At 44.7% G+C, this 26,778-nt stretch overlaps 1 protein-coding gene across 8 annotated transcripts in view; it reads right to left on the bottom strand.

Annotated features, from left to right (window-relative positions):
- The window catches only part of SH3KBP1 (SH3 domain containing kinase binding protein 1), a 334,393-nt gene that overhangs the window by 273,127 nt on the left and 34,488 nt on the right, over window positions 1-26,778 (bottom strand). For 6 of the 8 annotated variants that reach the window (XM_023249326.2, XM_023249328.2, XM_011291627.4 and 3 more), the window contains exon 2: window positions 11,215-11,372. In XM_023249326.2, the coding sequence (XP_023105094.1) occupies window positions 11,215-11,372 (158 nt within the window). The remainder of the gene's footprint in view (window positions 1-11,214; window positions 11,373-26,778) is intronic. The other 2 variants (XM_019823637.3, XM_045051088.1) reach the window with 1 other exon arrangement.

The following is a 26,778-nucleotide window of genomic DNA, read 5'->3' on the forward strand; positions in this document are numbered from 1 at the left end:
GCTGATTTCTGGAAAGGATCCTTTAAAAATCAGAAAACAAAACAAGCACGATTCTGAATACAGAACAGCAACCTGGAAATTTCTATTTTATGTCACTTATGGAAGTAAATTTGTGATTCTTTCTTAAATCAAGAATAGCAAAATAATGATGAGCTTTATCTCAGAGCGGTGCAGATACACAAGATGTGGAGTGGGCACGCTGGGGAGGCACAACGCAGCAGGCGGTAACGCGGAGGGGCTTGCTCCCATCAGGACAATGCAGACACCCAGATAATGCTGTGGGCTTGAGCTCAGGTTCTAGAACCAGCCTGCCTGCGTTCCCATGCACTCTCTGCACCACCCTAGCTTGTGTGACCACGGATGAGTTTTTTAACCTTAAGACGCCCATGCCTCGGTTACCTCTTCTGAAAAACAGGCATGCTAAGAAAGGACAGTACTGATACCATAGAGTGGTGTAAGCATTTCATGGGATAAAACATATGAAGGGCTTAGCCTCCTTTCCGCCTGGCACACAGTAGGTGCTCAACAAATGTTAGTCATTGTACACAGATAGACACAGTGCCAGGCAGCCAGTAAGCCTGGAAGAGAACGTAGCCATTATTATTCCAAAAAGTAACACAGCAATCAGGGCCACGAGATGCCCGTGGGTTCATTTAACACATTCTAACAGAGTCGCCTGATGAATCCCGTCAAAAGCTTCCCAAGTGGCATCCTAATCGGTTACATCTTTGCAGAACAATGTCTAACATCTGCTCTCCAGAGGACAGAATGACCAAAAGGCCTGGTCACAGGAGCTACAGCTGCCATCCTGTGGAAGAAGCTACATTTATGACAATACAATATTCCACGTAACGTGTCTCATTTGTGCCTTATAGCCCTTGGTGCCAGCACATAAACACCAGTAGGCGCTCCCTCCGCGAGTACGGCAGAACACATTGCGACTAGATAGTGTGAGCACATTATGTAACACACCCAGGAAATTCCTGCTACCTTTTGCAGAGACGTTAAGTGTCTTAAAAGTGATATTCCATATCATGCGCAAAATTAATGGCCTTTGTGTTGGTAGTTTTTTTTAAAAAGTGAAATATGAGCAGAGAGATCCACTTCAGGGTCTCTGAATGTAGAATAGTAACTTGGAAATCTCTACGCCATTTGTTGAAGTAAATTTGTGATTCTTTTTTAAATAAGTAACAGTCCCACCGAGGGGCCCTCACGGCCAATAGCATCCACCCAAGCAGCAGCAAAAGCCCAGGCCCGAGGGGGTGGGCACCGTGCCCCCCAAACACAACACCCTCTGTTCCCTCTTCTTGAGGAGCGGCACCATGTCGTCCGCCTCCACTGGCTACCATGAACAAGTGCCCCTGCCCAAGAAAAGCAGGAGGAATGACGAGGAAGAAAGCCACATCTTACCCCCCCCCCGCCCCCGCCCCCGTCCCTGCCCCAACCAGAATGAGGAGCAGAAACCCCGTCTTTCACAATTCCCGGGGCACAGAGTCTTCGAGCAGCAAGTGCGACGCTAGTAGCGTCCCCCAGACAACGCCCGTGGGCCAGAAAGCAGTTTAAACCACACGGTCACCAGATCTACAAAACACAAGTTTGTGTCCAAAATACAGGAAGCTTACTTCAGTCTTGCACTGCACTTAACTGCCACACGACCTCTTAGTAGTACGTCCTGCTGCAAGTACTCTCCTTTGTAACGGGAGAGCAATCAGATCCGAGTCAGACTAAGTGAAGCATCCCCCCAACACCTGCCCCCGCTGTCGTATTTCCAGAGAGAAGGTCTTTCTCTCTCGTTGACCCAGATAACTTCTGTTACCATTGTTCTTGCAGAGCCCACGTCTCAGACTTTGCAGTGAACACCGTGCAGCTCTGACAGTGGACAAATACGCAGTGACGTCTGTCTTACTCACAGACCTGTTTCATCAGCAGCTTCCATGATCTCACTGAGGATTCCACCTTGTGGGTCAACCATTAAGGTGCTGACAAAGTGAAAGCTATCTGAACTGACCTCTACAGTCACAAGTATTGTGAAACCAGTGGACAAGGATTCACTTTATGTTCAAAGTAATCCCTAACAGTAACTAGGGGGCCACATGCTACCACTGAAAATGGAAAGGCTGTTGTGACTCAGAAACAAATGAGCGGAGGCACTGTGAGAAGAAATGATGCAGTCGTATATATTTGGAGAGAGATGGATGTGTTTCCGTGTTACCTAATGATACCAGAGAGCCAACAAAGTTTGAATAATGAAGGCGTAGACAAGTCTTCCTCACTGACAAGCCGTGTGAACAAGGAGCCATGACACATCAGGTCATCTGTTCTGGAGACTGCGGGGCGGGGGGGGGGGGGCAGCTGCCAGCGCAAGCCCAGGAACAGAGGAAAGTGTCTTGGGGGTCTACCCGAGTCCCCAGGCCCCCACTCCACTGCGCTCGACCACACAGCACACACAAGCAGACCTGAGAGGCACGCACAGCTCTAGAGAGGGGACTGGGCTCTTTGGCAAGATTTGAAAAGGACAGAGGGGACAGAATTCAAATCTTACTCTGTCACAGAACTAAAATTTGGAGATGAGGGTTATCATAGGAAGAGGGTAAACGTACGTACCTCCTTTCCATGATCTGTTCCTCTCATACGGACAGAACTTAAAGGTCAGTAACTTGAAGTAGAAATGTAGAGTTCTGGGAAAGTTCCAGCACAGGCCCATGCTTACAGAGGGGATAGTTTGTGCAAGAACTTTTTTTTACTACCGTCCCCCAAGTTTTCAAACAGATGTTTGACAGGATTTCGGATCTTAACGGATTTGATGTCAGGGAAGATGGAAAGAGTACATTGTTAATATTTTGTCTAACAAGAAAGCAAACAACAACTAAATGCTATACAAAGATAAGCTGTTTGGGCTCAAACACACATGTACACAACAAAATTCAGAAATATCCAGGAGGATTCCCACAGACTTACTGAAACAAAAGGTGTATTAACAAGAAAATGTCAAACTTGAGAAAGCAAATTTCCTTTTATTTCCCACCCAACTAAAAGAAATGGAAGATGAAAATTGCCAAAACAAAGCCGTTTTTTTTTTTAAATAAGTACAATCATAGCGCTCAGTTGGCAGTTAATTCTTTCTCCCCACAGAAAACAAGAAATAATCTCCATCCTCCCCTGTATCTTTTACATAGCCTCGGCAGCCTGAGATACATTTCTATTATGAGGCTACTAGATAGTATAAAAAGGAATGTTTTAAAACTCCTATTAGCTCAAGCTAGTAAAACCGTGTACTTCTATATTGTGCCACCATTAAAAGCAGCATTAGTACAAAAAATAAAAAATAAAAATAACCACAAGCAAAGTAACAATGGGCTTTCTCTCAGAATGGTACAAATATGCAAAATCCTAACCTTTCACCTCGCTCATTACAAAACAACAGTATTCTTCAACCACTTCAGACAAATACACAACACGCTCAGCATATGCCAGAGAGAGATCCAAAACACCTAGCAAATGAAGGCTGAGGCAACGGGAAACCAAGCTGAAAATTGTTACGCTCAGCATTGGACTTGCAAGCTACAAGTAAAAATGCCTCACCCTTCCAGGACGGGCTCCAGGACCGGCCGCATTGAGCAAAGTGTGCATTTCCCTAATGCGTGTACAAACAGGCAGACAGAATGGCTCACTTCCTCACACAGAGAGCATCAGATCAATTTCAAAACCAACAAGCATATTCTTTTAACCCCTACCACAGCTTCCTGCTTTCCACGCATCTATTTGTGTAGGACAAAATACCAAGGGCCTGCGTCCCGCTGCACTTCACCAAAGGTCCCCTCTCAAAGCAGTCAGCCATATGCTTGTGGGCTCAAGCTACAGTTTCGAGGCTTTTTCTTTTTTGAATTCCTTTGGCTAGCCATTAAAAAATGTAAACCTGTGAATACATGTCAGGAGAACCCAGAAAAAGGCTGCTTAGGAATCCTTTGCTGGACTAAAATACACTGTCGTCTGGATCTGGGGGTAAGGTTCTAAAAGACCCTGGTAATTAAATCCAACATGAGGAAGATGAACTTCTATGAAAGAGCCCATCTCTGCCTTGCATAGGCGGTTATCTTTCTGTTTTCTATGGCAGTTTCAGGTCCCAGAAGGGCAGCTGGGTTTTTTTTTTAATAAATGACTTTGAGGATTTCATCCTAGTACCTCCTATTATTGCACCCCAAATTATGGTCTCTTGTGGTCTGTTCCAAAAAAATATCCAAAACTCAAAGATTTGGCAAAAAGGTATGATTGTGTGACCTTTTGATGCCACAGTGATATATTTTCCATAAAGTTCCACCCCCCCCAGCAGAATCATCTAATTCTCTCTGGAAATGTAACCTGATTTAACTAACACTTTGTTAGGGCATTTTACAACCCTATAAAAGTCACAGGATAACATACAGAAAAATGATAAAGTATGCTGCTTTCTTTTTTTTTTTTTTTTCCTTTTTTGGTAGAGATGATAACCCCAGAGGTTAAGACTTCAGTGTCCTCTAAAATATGAACCTGTTTTGGATATAACTTAGCAATCTTATTTGAATTTCCTTTTCTCCACTGACTTTTTGATCAGTTTCTCATAGACTGACTGCATCAGTTTTGTGATTCTGCTAGTTCCCTCCTTAAGTGAGTCCAATAAAATTTTGACACAATCAAAATTGCCCTATGTGTGTGTTTTTAACAATTTAAGAATTAGTCACTGATATTTTGGGGGGGCCCGACAATCATATGGTCCCTGGAGGGTGAGTTCTGGGCTTCAGGCTCCCTCAGCTACCATACTCATAGGGCAGCTATGTGAAGACAACCAGACTCAGGCCGATCGATCAGCTCAGTTGGCTAGTGTGACACAAATAAGGTTCCAACATTAGGCATGACACCCTCCATCCGCTCACAGAGGCCACAGCTTTAAACAGATAAAAATAGGGGTGCTTGGGTGGCTAACTCTGTTAAGCGTCCGACTCTTGATTTCAGCTCAGGTCACGATATCACGTTGGTTGTGAGACTGAACCCCGCGTCAGGCTCCATACTGAGAATGGAGCCTGCTTGGGATTCTCTCCCTCCCTCTCTCTCTGCCCCTCCCCCATTCACACTCACTCTCTCTCTCCCTCTCTCTCTCTCTCTCAAAATAAATATTGTAAAAAAAAATAAAATAAACGGAAAATAATATAAACGTTGAGAGTGAATGAGCAGCAATGCCACTCCCATGGGTAAATACACAAGAGAAATGAGGGCCTATATCTGTAAGAAGACTGACACAACAATGTTCAGAGCCTTTGTTCATAAAATACCCAAACTGGAAACAATCCAAATGTCCGTCAACAGGAGAAGAGATAAATTCTGGCATATTTATAAAATGGGATACTATACAGCAAGAACAGAGGACTGGTGTATGCAGCGACATTTTGTTGTGCAAAAGGAGCCATACATAAAAGAACACAGACTTAATGATTCCATTTTATATGAAATTCAAATGCATGCTAGCCTCACCTCTAATGATAGATTACCTATGGGGAGGGGAATGACTGGGAAAAGGCATGATAGTACTTTCTGGAGGGACAGAAATAGGATTGATCTGGATGATGGTTACAGAGTGCATATGTGCATAAAGAAAATCAAGAGGTATGGTTTTGACCAGCATTTTACTCTATGCAAATTTCACCTAAAAATGAATAAATTTTTTAAAAAGAGGAGGGATAGAGAAAAATGGATTCTAAAAAAAGTGAACAGGGAGAAGAAAGGATTCTTCTTCCACATGTACAGTAAATAAATAAGAACTAACTAAATAAGGGGTCCCTGGTTGGCTCAGTCAGTGGAGCGTGTGACTCTTGATCTCAGGGTTGTAAGTTCAAGCCCCACATTGGGTGTAGAGGTTATTTAAAAATAAAATCTTAAAAAAAAAAGAACTAACTAAATAAAATAAAAAGGAGGATAAACCCAAAGGGGCATGACTGTATGTACCCTAGCTGGGTACATTTATGCCTGCCAATAAATCTCGGCCCGAGAGCCGGCAAAGCCCAGGCATCTTCTTGACAAGGGGGCGATGGGAATGGCTGGTATTTTTCTTTTGAAAAACTGAGACAATACAGAGTTGAGGCTGGATACTGAATTCCAACACCTTGGGGGGACCATGCTCAATAAGGACACTGATTAATGATCCGATAATAAATGAATCAAGAAAACACTTAAGGTAAGCTCTCTGATGGCGGTTAACAGAGGTATAAAGGCACACAAATAAACAATGGGAGTCTACAAGACTACCCAATTCAATTCAGGGACAAATTATTCTCAAGCTAAATAATGCATATGTAAACCCACTCTCAAAACTACAAACTTATGCCAATATGATTATTATTACCTAAAGATGTACTTTTAGCTTCTCGAACCCTCTATGGCAGTTTTCATTATTGTTAAACTCCACTGCAGCCACCTACTCAATCTTCAATAATAGGCCTAAAACATTCCCAGTGGGTGAAGACTTGAAAATAGATTCAGCCATCTGAAAGAATAGAAGTTTCTTTTTCTGCCAAATGTGACAGCCACAAGTGGCGCAGCCCCAGCCATCCCGGCCATGTCCTTTCTGGCTGGGGTGGGACAAGTGCCTCCAGAGAGTGTGACTTCCCACACTGGGACTGCTCTAGCAGAGGGGAGACGACAAGCGATTAGGCACTCAGGCCGGGGGAGAGGGTGACATGGGACAGGGGCACCCTCAGAAGGGGGCCAGCCATGTGCTAAATCCTGCCTCCTTTAATCTTCAGAGTGGCCAGATGAGGCAGTCGGGCTCCAAAAAGGAAACAGATGGCACACCCGAAGTAGGTAATGTGAGGCGGGACCAAGAAGGAGACTTCCAAAGTGGGTGAGGTACAGTGAAACTCTGAGGCAGGAGGCGGGGCTAGAAACCAGGAACGAAGGGAAAGGAGTATGGAGGATGGGGACTTGGGAGCAACCATCGTCTGGCAGAGGGACAATCCCCTGGGGCAGGGAGCCAGCAGGATAATCCCTGACCTGGCTGGCCTCCCACCCTCCCTGCCATCTCCCGCCAGCACTCCTCTTGAGCCAAAGCCCACGGAAGCCTGCTGTGGTGGCCCCAGCCCCAGCCCCAGGCCCAGCAGGCAGACGAGGGCGGAGAGAGGCCGGGGAATGACCTCACCTCGGGGTTGGCAGCGAGGAGCTCCTGCTCCCCAGCACTCCCGCAGCAAGGAGAATGGGTTCTGAGGCGGTCTGGGTTCTTCCTACACTGTGCTTCCCTGTCCTGGGGCCCACCAGCCCCCACAAATGCTTAAGCAGGCAACCCAGCCTTGAGCCCTGAGCAAAGTCCAACTTGGAAGCTCTCTGAGTCTATGGATTTGTGGTTTGGAATGAGGGAGCACTAAGCCTATAGGACATCAAAATAAGGGTTTCAAAATAGGGCCTCCCCTCAAAACCGGTGCCAACACTGTAGTCTTTTCTCCTTCCCAGTGATGTCCTCTATCCCCCAAGTCCTCCCCTCTTTCCCAGGGTCCTCCTTTCTCTTTCCCATGGTCCTCCCTTCCTTCCTAGGGTCTCCCTCTCTCCCACAGTCCTCCCTTCCTTCCCAGAGTCTTCTTCTCTCTTTCCCACGGTCCTCGCCTCCTTCCCAGGGTCCTCCTCTCTCTTTCCCACGGTCCTCGCCTCCTTCCCAGGGTCCTCCTCTCTCTTTCCCACGGTCCTCGCCTCCTTCCCAGGGTCCTCCTCTCTCTTTCCCACAGTCCTCCCTTCCTTCCCAGGGTCTTCCTCTCTCTTCCCCACCGTCCTCACCTCCTTCCCAGGGTCCTCCTCTCTCTTTCCTACGGTCCTCCCTTCCTTCCTAGGGTCTCTCTCTCTCCCACAGTCCCACCTTCCTTCCCAGGGTCTTCCTCTCTCTTTCCCACGGCCCTCGCCTCCTTCCCAGGGTCCTCCTCTCTCTTTCCCATGGTCCTCCCTTCCTTCCTAGGGTCTCCCTCTCTCCCACAGTCCTCCCTTCCTTCCCAGGGTCTTCTCTCTTCCCCATGGTCCTCACCTCCTTCCCAGGGTCCTCCTCTCTCTTTCCCATAGTCCTCGCCTCCTTCCCAGGGTCTTCCTCTTTTTCCCCACAGTCTTCACCTCCTTCCCAGAGTCCTCTTCTTTCTTTCCTAGATCCTCCTTTCTCTTTCCCATGGTCCTCTTCTCTCATTCCTTTCTCCTCCATCTTCACACCAAGCTTTTATCTGGAAAAACCCTCCTGCTACACAAGAATTTGGCTCAAATTCAAGGGCAGTCCTTGTCCCAAAATTGGGGGTTTTGTTTGGAAGGGCAAAAGAATTACACCCCCATTTATACATCAGTACAACAGAGTCAATATGTGATAGCCCAAATATAATATTTTCCTACTCTTAAAATGGGAAAGAGCTGCTAGGTTCAACTGTAGTCCAAGAAAAAAAAGTCTGTACTCCTACAACTATTTATAAAAAGCAAGTTATTCAGCGTGTTACCAACAAAACTGTCCCCAGCCTCTGCACAACAAAAATAAAAGAACAAGGGGTGCCTGGGTGGCTCCCTCGGTTAAGTGTCCGACTTCAGCTCAGGTCATGATCACATGGTTCGTGGGTTCGAGCCCCACATTGGGCTCTGTGCTGACAGCCCAGAACCTGGAGCCTGCTTCGAATTCTGTGTCTCCCTCTCTCTCTGCCCCTCCCCTGCTCGTGCTCTGTCTCTGTCTCTCTGTCTCTGTCTCTCTCTCAAAAATAAACATTTAAAAAACTTAAAAAAAAAGAAAAAAATGAAATGTGAGCAAGATTACTCTGGGGCAAGATCCTAAGGAAAGACTGAAGTGGGTTCCTATTAGTTCTAGACCTGGGGGCAGGGTACAGGTAGAGGGCCCAAGAGTTGGACACTGTTTTTCACGATCAATCCCTTTTCATAAAACCCTCCCATGTAGCTCTCAAGTCACTTTGAGGGGGACACCTGCTTCTCTGGGCCCAGCACCCCCACACTACCTGCTCCTCACAGCCATAGGTCTTGGGCATGGTCTGCTACCACTGAATTACAGGAGAAGCCCTGGGGATTTCTGCACACAACCCTTCCAGTAAGAACAATCCTGTCTTCTCCAGCGTTAGATAGGAAGTTTATGGCAGAAAAAATTTTTAGACCTACTTGGTATTTCCCACAGGGAACAGCCTCAAGGTGACATCTCTCCCCGCCCCCCCTTTTTTTTTTTACTCAATTCCAACCATTATTTAGAACTGTGCAGCATGTAATTTCTCAACACGAATGAGCTACATTTTTGTAATTAACCCCTAGATGACTTCTGCAAAGGGCATAATTTTTAAAACATTCCTGAAAAAGTAGATTTTATTCAATGCTTCATGGCCACAAAGGGGAAAGGAAAATACCACTCCTATCAAAAAAGCAATATGAATACAAAGGTGTAAAACAGCATAACTGGAATGCTACATTTAATTTGACTGCTACTTGACTTAAATAGTCAACACAAGGGGGGCCTGGGTGGCTCAGTTGGTTGAGTGTCCAACTATTGATTTCGGCTCAGGTCATGATCCCAGAGTTGTGGGATCAAGCCCTGCATGGGGCTCGACACTGTGTGTGGAACCTGCTTAAGATTCTCTTTCTCTCCCTCTGCCCTTCTCCCCGGCTCATGCTCGCTCTAAGTAAGTAAATAAATAAAAGTCAAAACTAGTTTCACCCCATGAGGTACCTCGGTAGCTCAGGTAGTTGAGTGCACAACTCTTGAGTTTGGCTCAGGTCATGATCCCAAACACATGGGATCAAGCCCCATATCAGGCTCTGCACTGTGTGGAGGCTACTTGAGAGTCTCTCTCTCTCTTTGTCTCTCTCTCTTTTTCTCTCCCCCCTCCTCTGCCTCTCCTCCCTGCTCTTCCTCTCTAATGTATATATAATATTATTATTTAATATTTATTTATAATTTTGTACATAATATATAATACAATATTAAATAATATTTAATAATTAATATTTAATAATATATATATTTAATCATAATTTTCCCTCCAGATGTGCCAAATGTCTCCAATTAATTCCCTCTGTGAAGCATCCCATTGACGTAAGTCATGGCAGGTGTGAGGAGCCTTGAAGGTTATTTTACTTTTTTTGAGTTTTTGTTTTAATTTTATTTTAGTTTAGTTTTAGATTTATTTTAGTTTTAATTTTAATTTCAGGTAATACAATGGAGTATTAGTTTCAGGTATGCAGTATGGCAATTCAGCACTTCAACAAATCACCCTTGGCTCACTGGGACAGATGTGCTCCTGAATCTCCACCTCCTAGTTAATCCAACCCCCCACCTCACCCCCACCCCCAGCTTTGAAGGTTTCTGTAAAGGAAAGCCTGGAGCTCACAAGGTCGAGGTGCACAAAACTGGACCACAGTGTTCACTGCTTTAAAAAAAAAAAAAAAGGCAAAGATAGACCCACATAGGACGAATCACTGGCCTGGCCAGCTTCTCCATTCAGCACTAACCTTTGTGGATTCCCCAAGGGCACTCTGAGGGAGGAGCTTACCTCAGGAGGTCAAGGACAAGGGAAAAACCCTCTCAGCTTCTCTTTAAAGTTTCTACATTTGCCATACTTCATGGTAAGATCTTTCTGTAAGAAAGACCAAAGTCCACGCAAGAAAATAGAGATGCCTTCCAGGGAGAACAATAAAAGGAAATGAAGTCCAGTGGGGGTGGGGGGAAGGGAGGGAGTAAAAGTGGTCTGTTTTTCTGGGCCTGTGAAGTACTTCTTGACCCTCTATCTCTCTTTTATCCAAGTGATGACTCTTAAGCCAAAGGAAGCTAAGAGGTTTCTGATATATATATACATATATACATATATATATACACACACAACTCAATTTTAAAAAAACTAGTTTCATTTTGAATGGAATGGATAAGAGTTAAATTCCTTTAAAACATCAAAGTAAATGAACAAGTACATAAAACAATTTAACAAGCATTATATTTTTCCAGCATTTTCTAAGTGACACATCACTTTAAAAAGAACATTCTGGGCCTTAAGAAAGTGATTTCACAATGGCTATCTCTAGATACCTAGTGCAAAGCTATACATGCTCTTCTTGATAGCTCACAAGAGGTCAAACTGTCAACTCATCCCCGACGTGACCCCATGAAATTACCCAAGTGCCCCCACAGTTTTGGTCAGTAGAACCCACAGAGGAGACAGGAAAAGGGTTTCACATTGTACTCACTCTTACAAAGTTGTCAGGGAACAAACCTCTCCTGCCGTTGATCTGTCCCTCCCACCAGCCTCCATCCTCCTTCCTGATGTTGGTGATGATCTCACCCACGCTGATCGTCAGCTCATCGTCGTGCTGGGCCTGGTAGTCAAACTCCACTATGGCCTCCACTGAAAGGAACAGGGACAGAAAAAAGAGCACCTTAGATCAGATCTTGGAGAAGTGTGAGGCCCACCAGCCCTGGAAGATCAGTAAAGTCTTATTAAAGGGACTTCCCCTCTACCAGTACTTAAAATAACAGGACCCCACACAGCAACCTGATTTTGGTTAACCTGAGGCCTGTCGCACAGAAACCACAAAGCGCAGGTCCGTGGTCAGGCACCGGCAGAGTGGCCTACAGTTCTCAGGGCCAGCAGGAGCTTCAGAGGGGAAACCACACAACGACAGAAGGCCAATCACATTCGCACTCCCGGAGGGAGTACAGCATAATTTCCCAAGTGCAAAGAAGGCAGATAACACACGCAGGTTTGGTCCTTAGGTGTTCCCAGCCTTGCAAAGACGAACTGTGTGATGTTAACGTCCCTGGACCTCAGGCATGCAAAATGATAATAACTCCCACCCTAAAGAAATAATGCCCATCTCTCAGCCACAAGATGTACTAAGTCAGCTGACACTGAGGGCCCTGCTGGCCAAGCCAATGTCTCTGGCTGCTTACGTCTGCAGGGTAAATCTGGAAAGACCAGACACCCTCAGGACAACTACCGTGTCAACAGAGGGCTTCTCAGGCAGCAGCACCCTTTTAAAGTGTTCCCCCAATCTGTGGTGATATTTTACATTTGGTCATAGGTGGAAGCAACAGACGACACAGATGCGACTTGTTGATAAAGCACAGGTGCAAAGTAAAAGAGCTAAGCAATCCCGAGCATGTTAACTCGTCCATGGATAGATTATGCAACTCGTCTATGCTTTGGGTCTTGCCTCATAACCACCTCAACCAATAAACCTCTTGTCCTTTTCCTTCTATATTTGCAGCTCAGGATGAATGAATGAATGGCAAATGAATAAATACAAGGATACTGAAAATTTGCTGAAACCCCAGGTGGTGAATTAGCAACTTAGAAATTATGGAAATAGAAGAGGAAAAGTTTTAAATGAGCTCTGTAAGAAGCACAAAAGTGAACTCAAAATGGCTCACAGACCTAAATCTAAGAGCCAGAAGTACCACACTTTCATAAGTAAGCACAGGATAAAACCTTAGCAATCTTGGGTTTGGCAAAGATTTCTTCAGTAGTCGACAAAAAAGCACAGACGACTGGAAACCTCAATACAATGGGGTAGGTTTCCAGGAAAAAGGTGGGTAGGTGAGTGGGCCCCCTGTCAATGGGCTTTGTGTCTCCATTAGGGATGAATTCCCAAAGTCCTTCCAGATCAGAAGATCCTGGCCAATTCACAAGCAACTCAAAGTGAAATTTCTTTGCCTGGACCATTATTTTCATTCCAAAATTAGCTGTCATGAATCTTCCCAGGATGAAGTTGAGTTGTAAACCCCCTTCTCATCACTTGTAAACAAAAAGGAAGAGCATCAGAACCTGAACAAAGCAACTTTTTCCGATTTTTCCTGGTTCCTGACAAGTACAAAGGCAGAAACACTCCTATTTTCTTGCATCATGCTCTGCTCCCCAGCAGTTAAAATGAGCCATCATGACAATTGGAACCAGGTCAATTAAAAACCAACTTTCCTCAGGGGCACCTGGGTGGCCCAGTCGGTTCAGCGTCTGACTTCGGCTCAGGCCATGATCTCACAGTGCGCGGGTTCAAGCCCCACATCAGGCTCTGTGCTGACAGCTCAGAGCCTGGAGCCTGCTTCAGATTCTGTGTCTCCTTCTCTCTCTGACCCTCCCCCACTCACGCTTTGTCTCACCTGTTTCTCAAAAATAAATACACATAAAAAACAAAAATTTTTTTAAACCAACTTTCTTCAAATGACCCAGACAGGGATCCACTAAAGCTCTGCAAATGGAACTGAGCCGGCAGTAACCCATGTTTCTGTGCCCAACATTTCTCCTGCATTATCTCATTTAATCCTCACAATATTATGATGCTCATCTTCCCAATTAAAGAACCTGAAGCTCAGCAAAGCAGTTAAGCTCATTTTTCTGAGCCAGTGCTCTCCAAAGTGGGATGCACTCACTTCGGGGATTAGTTGACATCATGAAAAAACAATCAGAAGAACAGCGATTCGTTTTATTTTAATTTTAAAAAGACAAAAATTCAACATCCCTTATATTCCATTTGAAAAATGACACCGGTTCCTTCATCCAGCCTCTAGGTCAGGAAGCAGCCTGAGGCCAGCAGGGCCCCTCAACAAGGCTGCCTGCTAGAGCCAGAGCCGGCTGTGGCTCCGGTGGGGGGAAGGTCTGCAGAGCTGGGCAGCCTCCTGATGAAGCCTCTTCATGGCTATGACCCCTCAATAAATGGATGAAAGGCTTAAAAAGAATTGTGTGAAGAAATCAGGGGTTGTAGACAATAGTCAACATGGGAGCAAGGAAACAAGGAAATGTCACAGCTGCTGCCTTCGGCTCCTGGTGTGAGCTCTGGGCCAGCCATGTTGGGAGGTGCGCGTGAGGACAAGCCAACCAGATCTTCCAGGGACACGACTGAATTATCAGGACAAATGAGAATACAGATTGTCTTCCACTGCTGATATGGGTGTAAATTACCTGGTTATAGTATGTAACTATTCAGATTGCAAGATATTTAAATGTACGTACCTGAATCATGAAGACAAAGGTCTTCATTTTCCACCAATGTCCAAATTCCTATAACACTCAATCTCATGTTTTCCCAGAGTCCTCTAAACCTAATAATAAATGTTTAGAAGCTTCTTTGGGGTTTTCTCAATCAACTAGTACAATAATACATGCATACAATCTGTAAATAAATATATACATGGAACCACTCTATTATTTTTTCTAATAATAGGTATTTTTTTTAACCAAGAAAAGGCCTGGAACACTGACCTACGCTCCCCAAGGCTGACCCCATTAGTGCTTGCAGACAGAAGCTCATAGTTTGTCTGAGGGGAACAGGAGATCACGGTGAGTGGAAGGGGCGGGGGCGGGAAGCAGCACATGGGACCTGGCTGGGTCCATCTAGACACTGAACTTGAACCCTGTGTACTTTGGGGAAGTTAGAACCCCATCAACTTCCAGAACACAACCTTGCTGCTTCTTTCCTAAACAGCAATTCTCACTTTATTCTGTACACGGGCCTTACCAAAATGACGCTGGAAGAGGACAAAGGAATTTGCTTCAAGATGGTTACTAGGAAGTAAACACCTGCTGTCTGCTGTCACAAACTGACGAGAAACACATCCTGCTTTTGCTTCAGTCTCTCTCTTGTGATGAGCCCAAGGACACATCTTAATTGACGCTTACTGTAAGGCTGGGGGTTAGGAATTGGGGGCTTGGGGATAAATAAAGCTAACCGCAGGGGCGCCTGGGTGGCTCAGTCGGTTGTGCGGTTGAGCGTCTGACTGCGGCTCAGGTCATGATCTTGCAGTTTGTGAATTCGAGCCCCGTATCGGGCTTGCTGCTCTCAGCACATAGGCTGCTTTGGATTTTCTGTCTCCCTCTCTCTGTCCCTCCCCTGCTCGCACGCTTTCTCTCAAAAATAAATAAAACATTCAAAAAAATTTACCCCAAAAAAAGCATAACTGCATGGCTTTTGAGTCTTCCCAATATCCTATCTGGTCTTTCCAGATTTAAACTTGTTTTAAGCTCCTAGACACTTCAGGCATCACATACACCCCGTCCGCCTTCAGCCCCAGCTGGGGGGCCTGACTGCCTCATACCACCTTTCCGGCTCCTCCAGCCCCTAGGCCTCCCTGGGCCCTGGCCTTAAGGCAGTTCCATGTGGTGGTGGCTGCACAGGTGTCTCATCCTCTCAGGGAGCCTCTAAATGCCTTCTGGGTCCAGATCACCCTCAGCTCTTAGTTCTGTTCTCTCTCCTATGAGCATCCATGACCTGTAGTAGGTGCTCAATAAAGCTGCGATACACCGACTGCCCAGCTTGCGTTTTATAATGGCAGGTAGTTCTCTGCCCAACAAAGATGCTACCAAAATGCCAAGTGTCAATCACATTTTTGCAAATCAAGTCAGATTCTTCAGTGCACTAACGGAGCTTGCTATTTAAAGAATCCTGTGGTTAATTCTTTTGTAACATGAATAATCACTTCCTGCTTTACTTTTCCTGTCAAGATGAATTTTACATATCAGGTTTCTCTAAGAGGAGGAAACCTATGTATGATTTTCTTAAGCACTCATAAATCATGAGGCTATGTCTCTCCTATCCCCCTGAAAGTCTCTGTCCTGTGTCCTCTGCGAGCCACTGAAAGGTTCCGGACTTTGGCTGTCCACTACAGTCCATATCACTTGCCATATTTGGCTATCGAGTACCTGAAGTGTCACTGGTCCAAACTGAGATGTGCTGTAAAATACACAGCAGGTGGCAAAGACTTATTAGGAGAAAAAGAATGTAAAATATCTCATATTTAGATTGTACATTGAAATGATATTTTAGACATGCTGGGTTAAATAAGTATATTATTTCTTTTTACCTTGTTTCTTCTTGCCTTATGAACGTGGCTATTAGGACATTTAAAATTACACATGCAGCCTAGTATTATACTTCTGCTGGACAGAGATAATTTAGGATAATGCTTGGCAGACAGGAAATCAAGACCTCACACTTCATAAACAGTCAAAATATTCACAAGAACCCATGAGAGAAAGTCTGCGTCCCCGAAACCCATTTCCTTGGCTTTAGGAAGCTGCAGGTAGGCTGCAGGAGCTATAAAACATTGCCTGAGATTTTTTTTAATGGTACCTTTTGGGAAACTACCTGTAGACATGAGCACAAAATTAAAACACTAAGCTAAATACAATATATCAGAGGTATAATTAGGGCAACAGTAAACAAAATCCCGTATTGAAAGACACCATAAATTACAAAACTTAAGGAAGTCTCCCTGTCAGAAAAATACCACCCTTCAGTTGCCTGCTGTGCCAACAGCCGGCCTCCACACGTTTGCCGCATCTCCGGTCGCTGCAAAAGCCAAGGCTATGGTTAACCCGTGTGTACAAACGGATAGAGCCAGGGGAGAAAAGAGGTCTGCTTCGACGCGCAAAACGTGTCAACCACCCAGATCTCTGCCTTCAAACTTGCTGGAATGTATCCTCCCCCAAAAGATGAAATGTGTGCTTCTTAGCAGTCAGTTGCCTAAGCCAGCTGCCAAGCACCTTTTCACAGCAAACTTCTCACGGTGGCATTTCAGAGGCCCCTCTCTGCAACCCGGCCCCTCCCTGCCTCTATGCACTGAACTTCCTGTCTCCTGTCACTTAACTGTGCCACAATTTCACAGTGGCTTAGCCCAGTCATACTACAAGCTCCATCTGGGAAGAGCCCTGGTCTTTTTCAGGATTCTACCTCCATTGCTTAGCCTCAGGTCCACCTCCATAAATATCTGAATAAAGCAGAAAGCATGAAGGAGAATGAAAGTTTCCCAATTAATTTCCTTTGTCTATATATACATATAGATGATGCCGCAAACCTCTCGTGCAGTTTAAGCAGTCTTAGGCTTTAAGAACTTCAAATGTACACACAGCAAAGGAAACCATCAACACAATGAAAAGACAACCTACTGAATGGGAGAAAATATTTGCAAATCATATATCTAATAAGTGGTTAATATCCAAAATACATAAATAATTCGTATAACCCAATAGCAAAACAAACAAACAAAAAACAAACAAAAACCACACACACGCAACCTGATTTAAAAATGAGCAGAGGATCTGAACAGACATTTTTCCAAAGAAGACATACAGATGGCCAACAGGTACATGAAAAGGTGCTCAATATCACTAATCATCAGGGAAATGCAAATAAAACCACAATGAGATATCGCCTCACACCTATCAGAATGGCTAGAATCAAAAGGACCAGCAATAACATGTGTTGGTGAGGATGTGGGGAAAAGGGAACCCTTGTGCACCTCTGATGACTACCATATGATCCAGCAGCCCCACTCTTGGGTACGTATCTGAAGAAAAAGAAAACACTTAACCGAAAAGATAGCTGCACTCCTATGTTCACTGCAGCATTATTTACAATAGGCAAGACATGGAAACAACCTAAGTGTCCATCAAAGACAAATGGAGACAGAAGATGTGGTATATATACTATTGAATATCACTCAGCCATAAAAAAGAATGGAATCTTGCCATTTGCAACAACATCGATGGACCTTGAGGGTATTATGCTAAGTGAAAGAAAGAGAAAGACAGAGAAAGAGAATTATCATATGATCTCACTTATATGTGGACTCCACAAAAAAAGAAAGAAAAAAAAGCACAGAGATACCGAGAACAGATTGGCAGTTGCCAGAGGTAGGTAGAGTGGGGGCCAGTGAAATGGGTGAAGGGAATCAAAAGATACAAACTTGCAGTTATAAAATAAACAAGGCATGAGGATGTAATGTAGAGCATGGTGACTATAGTTAATAATACTTGATTGCATATTTAAAGTCGCCAAAGGAGTAACTCTTACAAGTTCTCATCACAAGAAAAAAAACTCTGTAGCTACATGTGGTGGTGGAACGCAACTAGAACTCTTGTGATGATCATCTTGAAATATACACAAATATCAAATCATTATGTTGTACACCTGAAACTAATGTTATATGTCAACTATACCCCAATACAAAATAAAAGAACTGCTTCATTTGTGAATTTTAAAGAATAATTTCTTAATGTTTTGTTCTAGTCCTGATTGAAGAAAGCGTATAAAATCAAGAACTAATTTTTTTCCAAAAGAAGATTTTACCAAAAAAGATCATCATTCCTGATCACTGGAGATAGAAAGAACACTAGTTACTATCTTGTCAAATCCTTTTCATAATTTTATAGACGAGGAACTGAGGCCTGGAAGGTTCCACAACTGAGGCTGAGAGAGAGTGAGAGTTAAATCGTGGCAGCATCAAGACTGAGACTAAACTCTCCCACATCATAGTCCTGGTGAGACAAGAGAAGTTGTGAAGTGAAAAGGAGGAAAACCAAGACCAGCAAGATCCAGATATCCATGTCACTGGGTTTATTTTCCTTTCATATGCAGCTTAGTTCCCAGAATATCCAGGGAAAATTACACCAGGCAGGAATATACAAGAACCTGTGTTCAAATCTAATAAGAGAGAAAAGAGATCAGTGGTTGCCTAGGCCAGGGAGTGAATGCAGAAGGATACAAAAGATGATACTGGGATGATGGAAATGTTCTAAAATTAAGTTGTGGTGAGGGTTTCACAATGCTGTAAATTTACTGAAATCATCGCACTGTACACTTAAAATGGTAGAATTTTATATCTCAATATAGGTATTTAAATTTTTTTATAAACGTATTTACTGAGAGAGGGAGAGAGGGAGTGTGTGTGTGTGCACAAACAAGGGAGAGGGGCAGAGGAAGAGGGAGAGAGAGAATCCCAAGCAGGCTCCATGCTCAGCAAGGAGCCCACCACAGGGCTTGATCTCAAGACTGAGTCATGACCTGAACCAAAATCAAGAGTCAGATACTTAACCCACTGAGCCCCTCAGACACCCACCTCAATATAGCTTTTAAAAATAAAAAGACCATGTATGTGATGTATATTCTGGAATGTATGATCGTAGATATCACTCATTGAGGTGGTTGACTGCCTTTGTGCCCCGGGGAGAGACCAATCCCCATGCAGAGAGGGGAATCCATTTGAGGGACCCCCCCCCCCTCCCATGAGATACAGTCGGATGGGACTTGCCACCTCTGACAGCACAGGACTCAACTGTGGCTACCAACGGCCAATGGACATGACAAAGACTGGATGTGGCTGGAGCAGATCCCCCAGCAGGGCTCCCAAAAGAGGCAGGGATCTCCGGGGCTCCCTGGTTGCCATCTTTTCTCAACCTGATCTTCCAGCTTTTCCTTCCATCCTATAAACCAGCCAGCAGCCCTCCAGTAAATCCTCCTCAGTCTTTGGTCAAGGGTGAGTTGGTTTCTGTTGCTTGCCACCAGAGAACCCTAACAGATACACTTGTACATCAATGTTTTGAACAGACTCTTCCCTACACAAGGCCGGCTTCTCAGCATCCCATGCTCACCTGGTAGTGCCACGGCTGAAGGTGTAGGTCTAAACTTCCTAGGTTGGGGCCACTGGCACTGAGAGGACCTCCAAGTCCAACCAAGTTGAGCTCCACACCAGCACACTTTCCTTTCGCATCTTCACAGACACACCACTAAGGAGACCATTCAAGGCCCAAAAAGGGGTCATTCCTAAGGACTGAAACTGTTAGAACCTGAACATGAGCTTCCCCAAGGAAGACAGGTGCAGAACACAGACCCCAGGGAACAAAGAGCTACTGGGCCTAAGCTCTCTCCCCGGGCACCGTGTGCCAGGGGGGCTGCCTACAGGGTTAAACGATGTCTGTAGCGGCCTAGCAGCAGCTCCCAGAACTGGGCATGCGCATGGAAGGGAAAAGAGAACAACCAAGAGAGAAGAGAAGGAAGCAACCAGCTGTGAGAGAGGAAAGAAGGCCCACCGCTGACTGCCTCCCATGGCACTCGGGATGCTCTTGTCACACCGCTCGCTGGGCCAGCCTCCCAGCCCATCTCTCGACCCGTGCCCCCTGTACCCAAGCATCTTCATGGTGGATGTGAGCTGTGGGAGAAAGAACACAGGACGTAAAGCCTGGTAGGCCTGGCAGTGAGTTCTGACACAGACATTCACTAGCGGTGTCACAGGGGCCACACACCTTGCTTGAATTCATTTGCTCTGTACTTCAAATCGGAAGATGATTACCCAGTGGGTTGTTGCAAAGATGAGGGACGATGCTTGTAAACTCCTGTACACAGAAGCCGCCCTATAGATGACAGCCACGAGCCTTACAGGCCTGTGTGGTGCTGTGCCACAAAGGTTTCCCCACGCGTGTCCTCTCTGCCTGGCCCCTGGAATGCGAACCCTTAGAGGGCAGATCCAAGCATCTCTTCCCCCTCACCTGGTGTCTGGCACATAGTAGGTGCTCAATTATTGTTGGCGATCGAATGCATGTCCTGAGAAAGTGTTACCCAAACCATAGCTTATTGTAACTCAGCACAGCGAAACGCAGTCACAGATGAGACTTGTGTGACTTGTTGTGTGACTTGAAGGCTAGAGGAAGCCAAAACCAGCATGGCCAGTCAGTCACAAAATACGCTCTGGCCCACGGGTCCAACCTTCCCAAGTGCTACAGTGATCAGCCTCCACTCCATTCCCACCTCTGCCACGACCACCGCCCCTGACAGCAGAGGGGCCCTGGAGGAGAGATGAGAATGAGAGGTAGGGTGTGGCTGGGTCGCCAGCTCCCTCAACCAGAAGTGCTTCACAAAGTCGGGGGGGGGGGGGGGGGGAGTCCCTCACAGCCTGTGTTTTTTGAAGCCTTGGCCTCAATAGGCCTCACGCAAGGAGCCAGAAACAATGAGTTCTTAAACACTTCCCGACTGAAATTAACCCCTGCAAACCTAATGCACAGCTCTTCTAAGAATGTGCTTTAGATACACTGGACAAGAATAACTTGGCCAGAAAAAGAAATAAAAAAGAAGTAAAATTAAATAAAAAAAGAAAGCACAGAGAAAGTATGCAGATGAACCTGCAGGTAAAAAAAAAAAAAAAAAAAAAAAAAAAAAAAAAAAAAAACTAGCAAAGAATCAAGACAATTGATTACAGATGATAAACCTGTAGAGCGAATGGTTCTATGCAGCACAGAGGAGAAAATAAATTGCACCTTAGAAAACCGGTTTAATAAGAAGACATTTAAGTCAAAAACAGTTTAGCCACTTAAAGAAAACATAACCTTTTTTTCAGCAGAAGAAAGCAAGCACATGGATATTGCTTTACATAAATATTTGACAGTTTTAAGTAACAAGATAGCTTAATTTTCTTTATATAATGACAGTCTATTCTCAGATTCCAAGGAGAGACCTAAAGGCGGGTGCCTAATTAGAAGGCGATCCCCTATTTTTCTCAGAGGATCCAAAAGGTTTGGGGCCAACCAAATTTTAAAAGGAAGAAGAGGGGGCACCTGGGTGGCTCAGTAGGTTAAACGTCTGACTCTTAATCTCAGCTCAGGTCATGATCTCACAGTTCATGACTTCCAGCCCCTCATGGGGCTCTGTGCTGAGGGAACTGAGCCTGCTTGGGATTCTCTCTCTCTCCCTCACCTGCTTGTGCTTTCCCTCTCAAAATAAATAAATATACTTCAAAAATAAAATAAAAGGAAGAAGAAATAGTCAAGTGTCTGCTTATACTGTATACTAATTTAATTTTAAATTAGTATATAATATAGAGATTGTACAAAATAAGTAGAAAACATTGCTTTTCCCCTGACAGCCACCCATGTCATGAGCCAGTTTTATTCCACAGATGTTGCATGGATGATTGAAACACATTTAGTTATGGATAAGGCATCGAAAATGCTTGTTTAGGGGCGCCTGGGTGGCTCAGTTGGTTAAGCACCCAACTCTTGGTTTCGGCTCAGGTCATGATCTCATAGTTGGTGAGTCGGAGCCCCGCATTGGGCTCCATACTGACAGTGTGGAGCCTGCTTGGGATTCTCTGTCTCCCTCTCTCTCTCTGCCCCTCCCCCACTTGCACTGCCCCTGTCTCTCTCAAAATAAATAAATAAACTTTTTAAAAAATCTTTGCTTAAACTTCTTTATTAAAAATCAATTCAGGGGGCACTTGGGTATCTCACTCGGTTAAGCGTCTGACTCTTGATTTCAGCTCAGGTCATGATCCCATGGTTTGTTGAATTCAAGCCCCCCTGCCCCCACACTGGGCTCTGCTCTGGCAGTGAGGAGCCTGCTTGGGATCCTCTCTCTCTCTCTCTCTCTCTCTCTCTCTCTCTCCCTCTCTCTCTCTCTCTCTCTCTCTGCACCTTCCTTGCTCTCTCTGGCTCAATCTCTCTCTCTCTCTCTCTCTCTCTCTCTCTCTCTCAAATAAATAAATAAACTTAAAAAAATTAATTCATAGAGGGGTGCCTGGGTGGCTCAGTCAGTTAAGCATCCAACTTCGGCTCAAGTCATGATCTCACAGTCCGTGAGTTCGAGCCCCTCATTAGGCTCTATGCTTACAGCTTGGAGCCTGCAGCCTGCTTCAGATTCTGTGTCTCCCTCTCTCTGCTCCTCCCCTGCTCATACTCTGTCTGTCTCTCTCTCAAAAATAAAGAAAACATTTTAAAAACTTTTTATTAATTCATAGAGCCCTATAGTACAAGATGCTTTGTAAGGACTGCAACAGAATACAGCCCTGGCTTTTCTCAAGGACAGTATGGGGGTGGCTGGGGAACTTGCTTTAGAAGTGGCCATGCTACCTGAAAGAAGAAAGCCACAAGGCTTTCTGCTGACTTCAGGGCAGCTATGTGGAATGAGGTGTAAGAGGCAAGAGGAGAGGGGAAGCAGGTCAAAAGGAGGGAGGCGAAGAATGATTCCACAGGAAAAAAGCGGTCAGTCTGCCCAGGGGCAAGGCCTGAGTCACTGCATGGCTTTCTGTTCCTTAAGAAATGCACGGCCTGGTAAGGGAGAAAGTAGACAAAGGTGACAGGAAACCACAGGAAACCTTTGCTGCCACCCCCAGCATATTCCATGTCCCTCTTCAGGCTTCACTTACACCCCCAGGTGTAATGGTCCCTCTAAAGTGTGAGCCCCCAGAAGGCAGAAGGAAGTGTAACACAAGCGTGTGGGCCTCCTAAAAGAAAAGTCACGTTGCCCAACGCTTCCTCCCTCAAGTGCTGAGCTGACCGTTTGGCCCCATCGGGCGCTCAAGCGGTGCTGGTTGCCGAGTGGAGGGAAACCTGCAAGGATGATTTTTTGACAAGAAGCTGAAAATCCAAGAAGATGGGGTCCGAGACAAATGCACGGGGCTGAAAGTGCAACATAAGGGCACAGCGACAGCTCTTCGAAGCGGTCTGGAATTTCAAACTGTTACAAGTGTAACTCCTCTGCGCTCCCCAGCATGCAATCTGGAGATGATACCTGCAGCACCACACTGTGGACGTCATGAGCGACCATGCACTTGACGGTTTCATCGTGTTTCATGTATGACACGATATAGCAATCACGAGTCTGCCAACATTATAACTACCAGTGGCTTGCAACTCTTTTCAGCTGGCATTTTTAACAGCTGAAGAACAATTTGAGATAATAGTTGGTAGTCAAGTATCTACTTCAAGACCATTTCCTTAATCAACTGCATTGTAAATACTTTGTCACAGTATCAGAAAACCACTTAGTAAGTATGTGCCCACAGAGATTAACACAAAACAGAAGTTTAAGACCAACAGGTTTTTTTCCCTTGGAGATTACAATTTAAAGTTGGACAAACAGAATAATACATAAATAAACTGGACTGGGCTTTAAAATTTTGAAACATTTTCCAAAACTGAAGCATGAGGTTAATAAAAACAAATAAAGCTAAAAGGATCGACACCCCACATCAAAACACTTCTAGAAGGATGATCCAAGAAGAGCAATATGTAATTTTTTTCAGAAATAATTGCATTTAGTTTCCAAATACCATTTTTAACTAAAAAAAAAAAAAAAAAAAAACCCAGGCAGCCTCGTAAAAATGACCGATTCCAAGTCTGGGGCAGGAAAGGGAAGAAGCCTGAAACATCTTGTCAAAAACAAGAAATAACTTGTCAAAGCAAGGTAGCCATCAAAGACTAATAGTGTCACGTCAAAAGAATACAGAAGTGAATGAGAAAAGGCCCCTACTGGCCACAAATGGGACAAGAATCAGTAAGAATAACTGCCATGGGGATGCCTGGGTGGCTCAGTCATTTGAGTGTACAACTCTTGATTTTGTCTCAGGTCATGATCTCACAGTGTAAGATGGGGCTCTCAAGGAGGGGGGGGGCTCTCTCTCTCAAAATAAATAAACATTTTTAAAAAAGGAATAACTGCAATGGATTGAAACACATGAAACAGGTGTGATGTCTCAAATCGATGTATGTTGGGGCACCTGGGTGGCTGAGTTGGTTGAGCATCCGACTTCGGCTCAGGTCATGATCTCACAGTTCATGAGTTCAAGCCCCACGTCGGGCTCGGTGCTGACAGCTCAGAGCCTGGAGCCTGCTTCGGATTCTGTGTCTCCCTCGCTCTCTGCCTCTCCCAAGCTCATTCTCTCTCTCTCTCTCTCTCTCAAAAATAAATAAATATTAAAAAACTGATACATGTTATATGATCTATGTTTCATAGCGATTTTTTTAGAAAATCACTGATAACTTTTATAGAATGCTAGGGAACAAACTCACTTTTCTGAGAACTGGTAAATTAAGGGAAAGAATCAAACATTTGTCCTGCCTTTCCCTTATGACTTTAGTATAACCAAATAGTTGTTGAGGAGAAATTTCTCATTATAGGAGTATTCTGGCTAACAAAGGAAGAAGGAATGAGGCAATCAACATTTTGTAACCTTTAATGTAATCCAGCACCTGGGCAATGGTCACTAAGTCCTGCTAACATTACAAAGAAACACAACCAGGCTTCACAAGCCTCGTGACAGAAAGATGTGCCACCTTTGCAAAGCAAGCCTCTGGATTTGCTGCCGGTTTTCAGAGAATCCAAGGGGTTCAGGAATATGTCAAATGGCACACTAAGGTAATCAACAAAATCCAGAGACTCTGGAAAATTCTACAAGCAAATGACAGCTTCTTCAACAAGGGAAGGGAAGGGAAGGGAAGGGAAGGGAAGGGAAGGGAAGGGAAGGGAAGGGAAGGGAAGGGGAAGGGAGGGGAGAGGGGGAAGGGAAGGGGAGGGGGAAGGGGGGAAGGGGGAAGGGGAAGGGAGAGGGAAGGGGAGAGGAGGGGAGGGGAGGGGAGGGGAGGGGGAAGGGGAAGGGAGGGGGAAGGGGAGGGTAAGAAGAGGGGGGGTAAGGGGGACGGAAGAGAAGGGGAGGGGGAAGGGGAAGGGGGAGGGATGGGGGAGGAAAGGGAAGGGAAGGGAAGGGAAGGGAAGGGAAGGGAAGGGAAGGGAAGGGAAGGGAAGGGAAGGGAAGGGAAGGGAAGGGAAAAGAGATGAGGGAACCTAGATTAAAAGAGATTCAGGGACAACCAACCGATCACAAAGTACGGACCTTCCAAATCCAGATTCAAACAAATGCCTTTTTAAGTATTTTAACTATGTGTCATTGAATATTTAAACTGGAAGTCTGGTGATAAGGACACATTGTTAGTTGTTGTAGGTGTAAAAATGATATTGTGATTATGGTTTTGAAAAGAGTCCTTATCTTTAAGAAATACATGCTGAAACACATCCGGATTGTTAAAATGCTCTAAATGTGCAAGAAGAACAATGTTCTACATTGAACCTAAGAGATGAAGACAAAAATCTCAATGCTGGCGTAACTTGCCCTGGTGTAACTGGGAGTTTCATAAGTGATTCAGCTCACCATGGTACGCACAACAATGCACCTGAAAAGGAAGATGGGGTTTGTAAAGGCAACAAGATATTAGAAGTGTGTGTATGTGTATGTGTATGTGTGCATGTGTGTGTGTGTTTCAATACCTGAATTTGTTAAGGGCATGAGGTATCTACAAATATTTTTTTAATGTACTTTATTTTTTTAAGTGTATTTATTTTCGAGAGAGCTCGAGTGAGCACAAGTGGGGGAGGGGCAGAAAGACGGAGAGAGAGAGAGAGTCCCAAGCAAGCTCCACACTGTCAGCGCAGACCCTATTCAGGGCTTGATCTCACATAAACTGTGAGATCTGACCTGAGCCAAAGTAGGATGGTTAACTGACTGAGCCACCCAGGTGCCTCTACAAATATTTATTTTTTATTTTTTTTAATGTTTATTTATTATTACTGAGAAACAGAGAGAGACAGAGCATGAGCAGGGAAGGGGCAGAGAGAAAGGGAGACACAGAGTCCGAAGCAGGCTCCAGGCTCTGAGCTGTCAGCACAGAGCCCTACATGGGGCTCGAACTCACAGACCGTGAGATCATGACCTGAGCCAAAGTCAGACGCTCAACCGACTGAGCCATCCAGGTGCCCCTACAAATATTTTTAAATAAGGAATTGATCCAAAACTATTTTGCCTTTTTCGTGCTACAGTTTAATTCTTTGTAAATAATTCTAAAATATATGTCAAGTAACCAAAATAGTGATTACCTTCCTGCAAGACATGCATTTTAAAAGAAACCCTGAGGCAACTGGGACTTAAACTATATTTACTTTACATGTTGTACAATGCTTAATCTTAATTCCTTTGTCAAAATATACTTTTAGCTACTACTTAAAAACCATAATAAGCAACAAGAACCATCAGAAGTGTGTTCTACATCACATGACTACAAGCGTGGACCTTGAAACAAAACAGCAAGGCCACCTCTGGGAATATTCTGAATTTAGATTTTGGTGGTGGTGGCAGTGGTGGTGGTGTGTGTGTGAAGAGTGAGGGTATAACTATTTTTATATGTCATGTTTTATCTTTTCTTCAGCTTTGAGATATACTTG

This window comes from Felis catus, chromosome X (assembly GCF_018350175.1).
Source record: "Felis catus isolate Fca126 chromosome X, F.catus_Fca126_mat1.0, whole genome shotgun sequence".
Classification (NCBI taxonomy): domain Eukaryota; kingdom Metazoa; phylum Chordata; class Mammalia; order Carnivora; family Felidae; genus Felis; species Felis catus.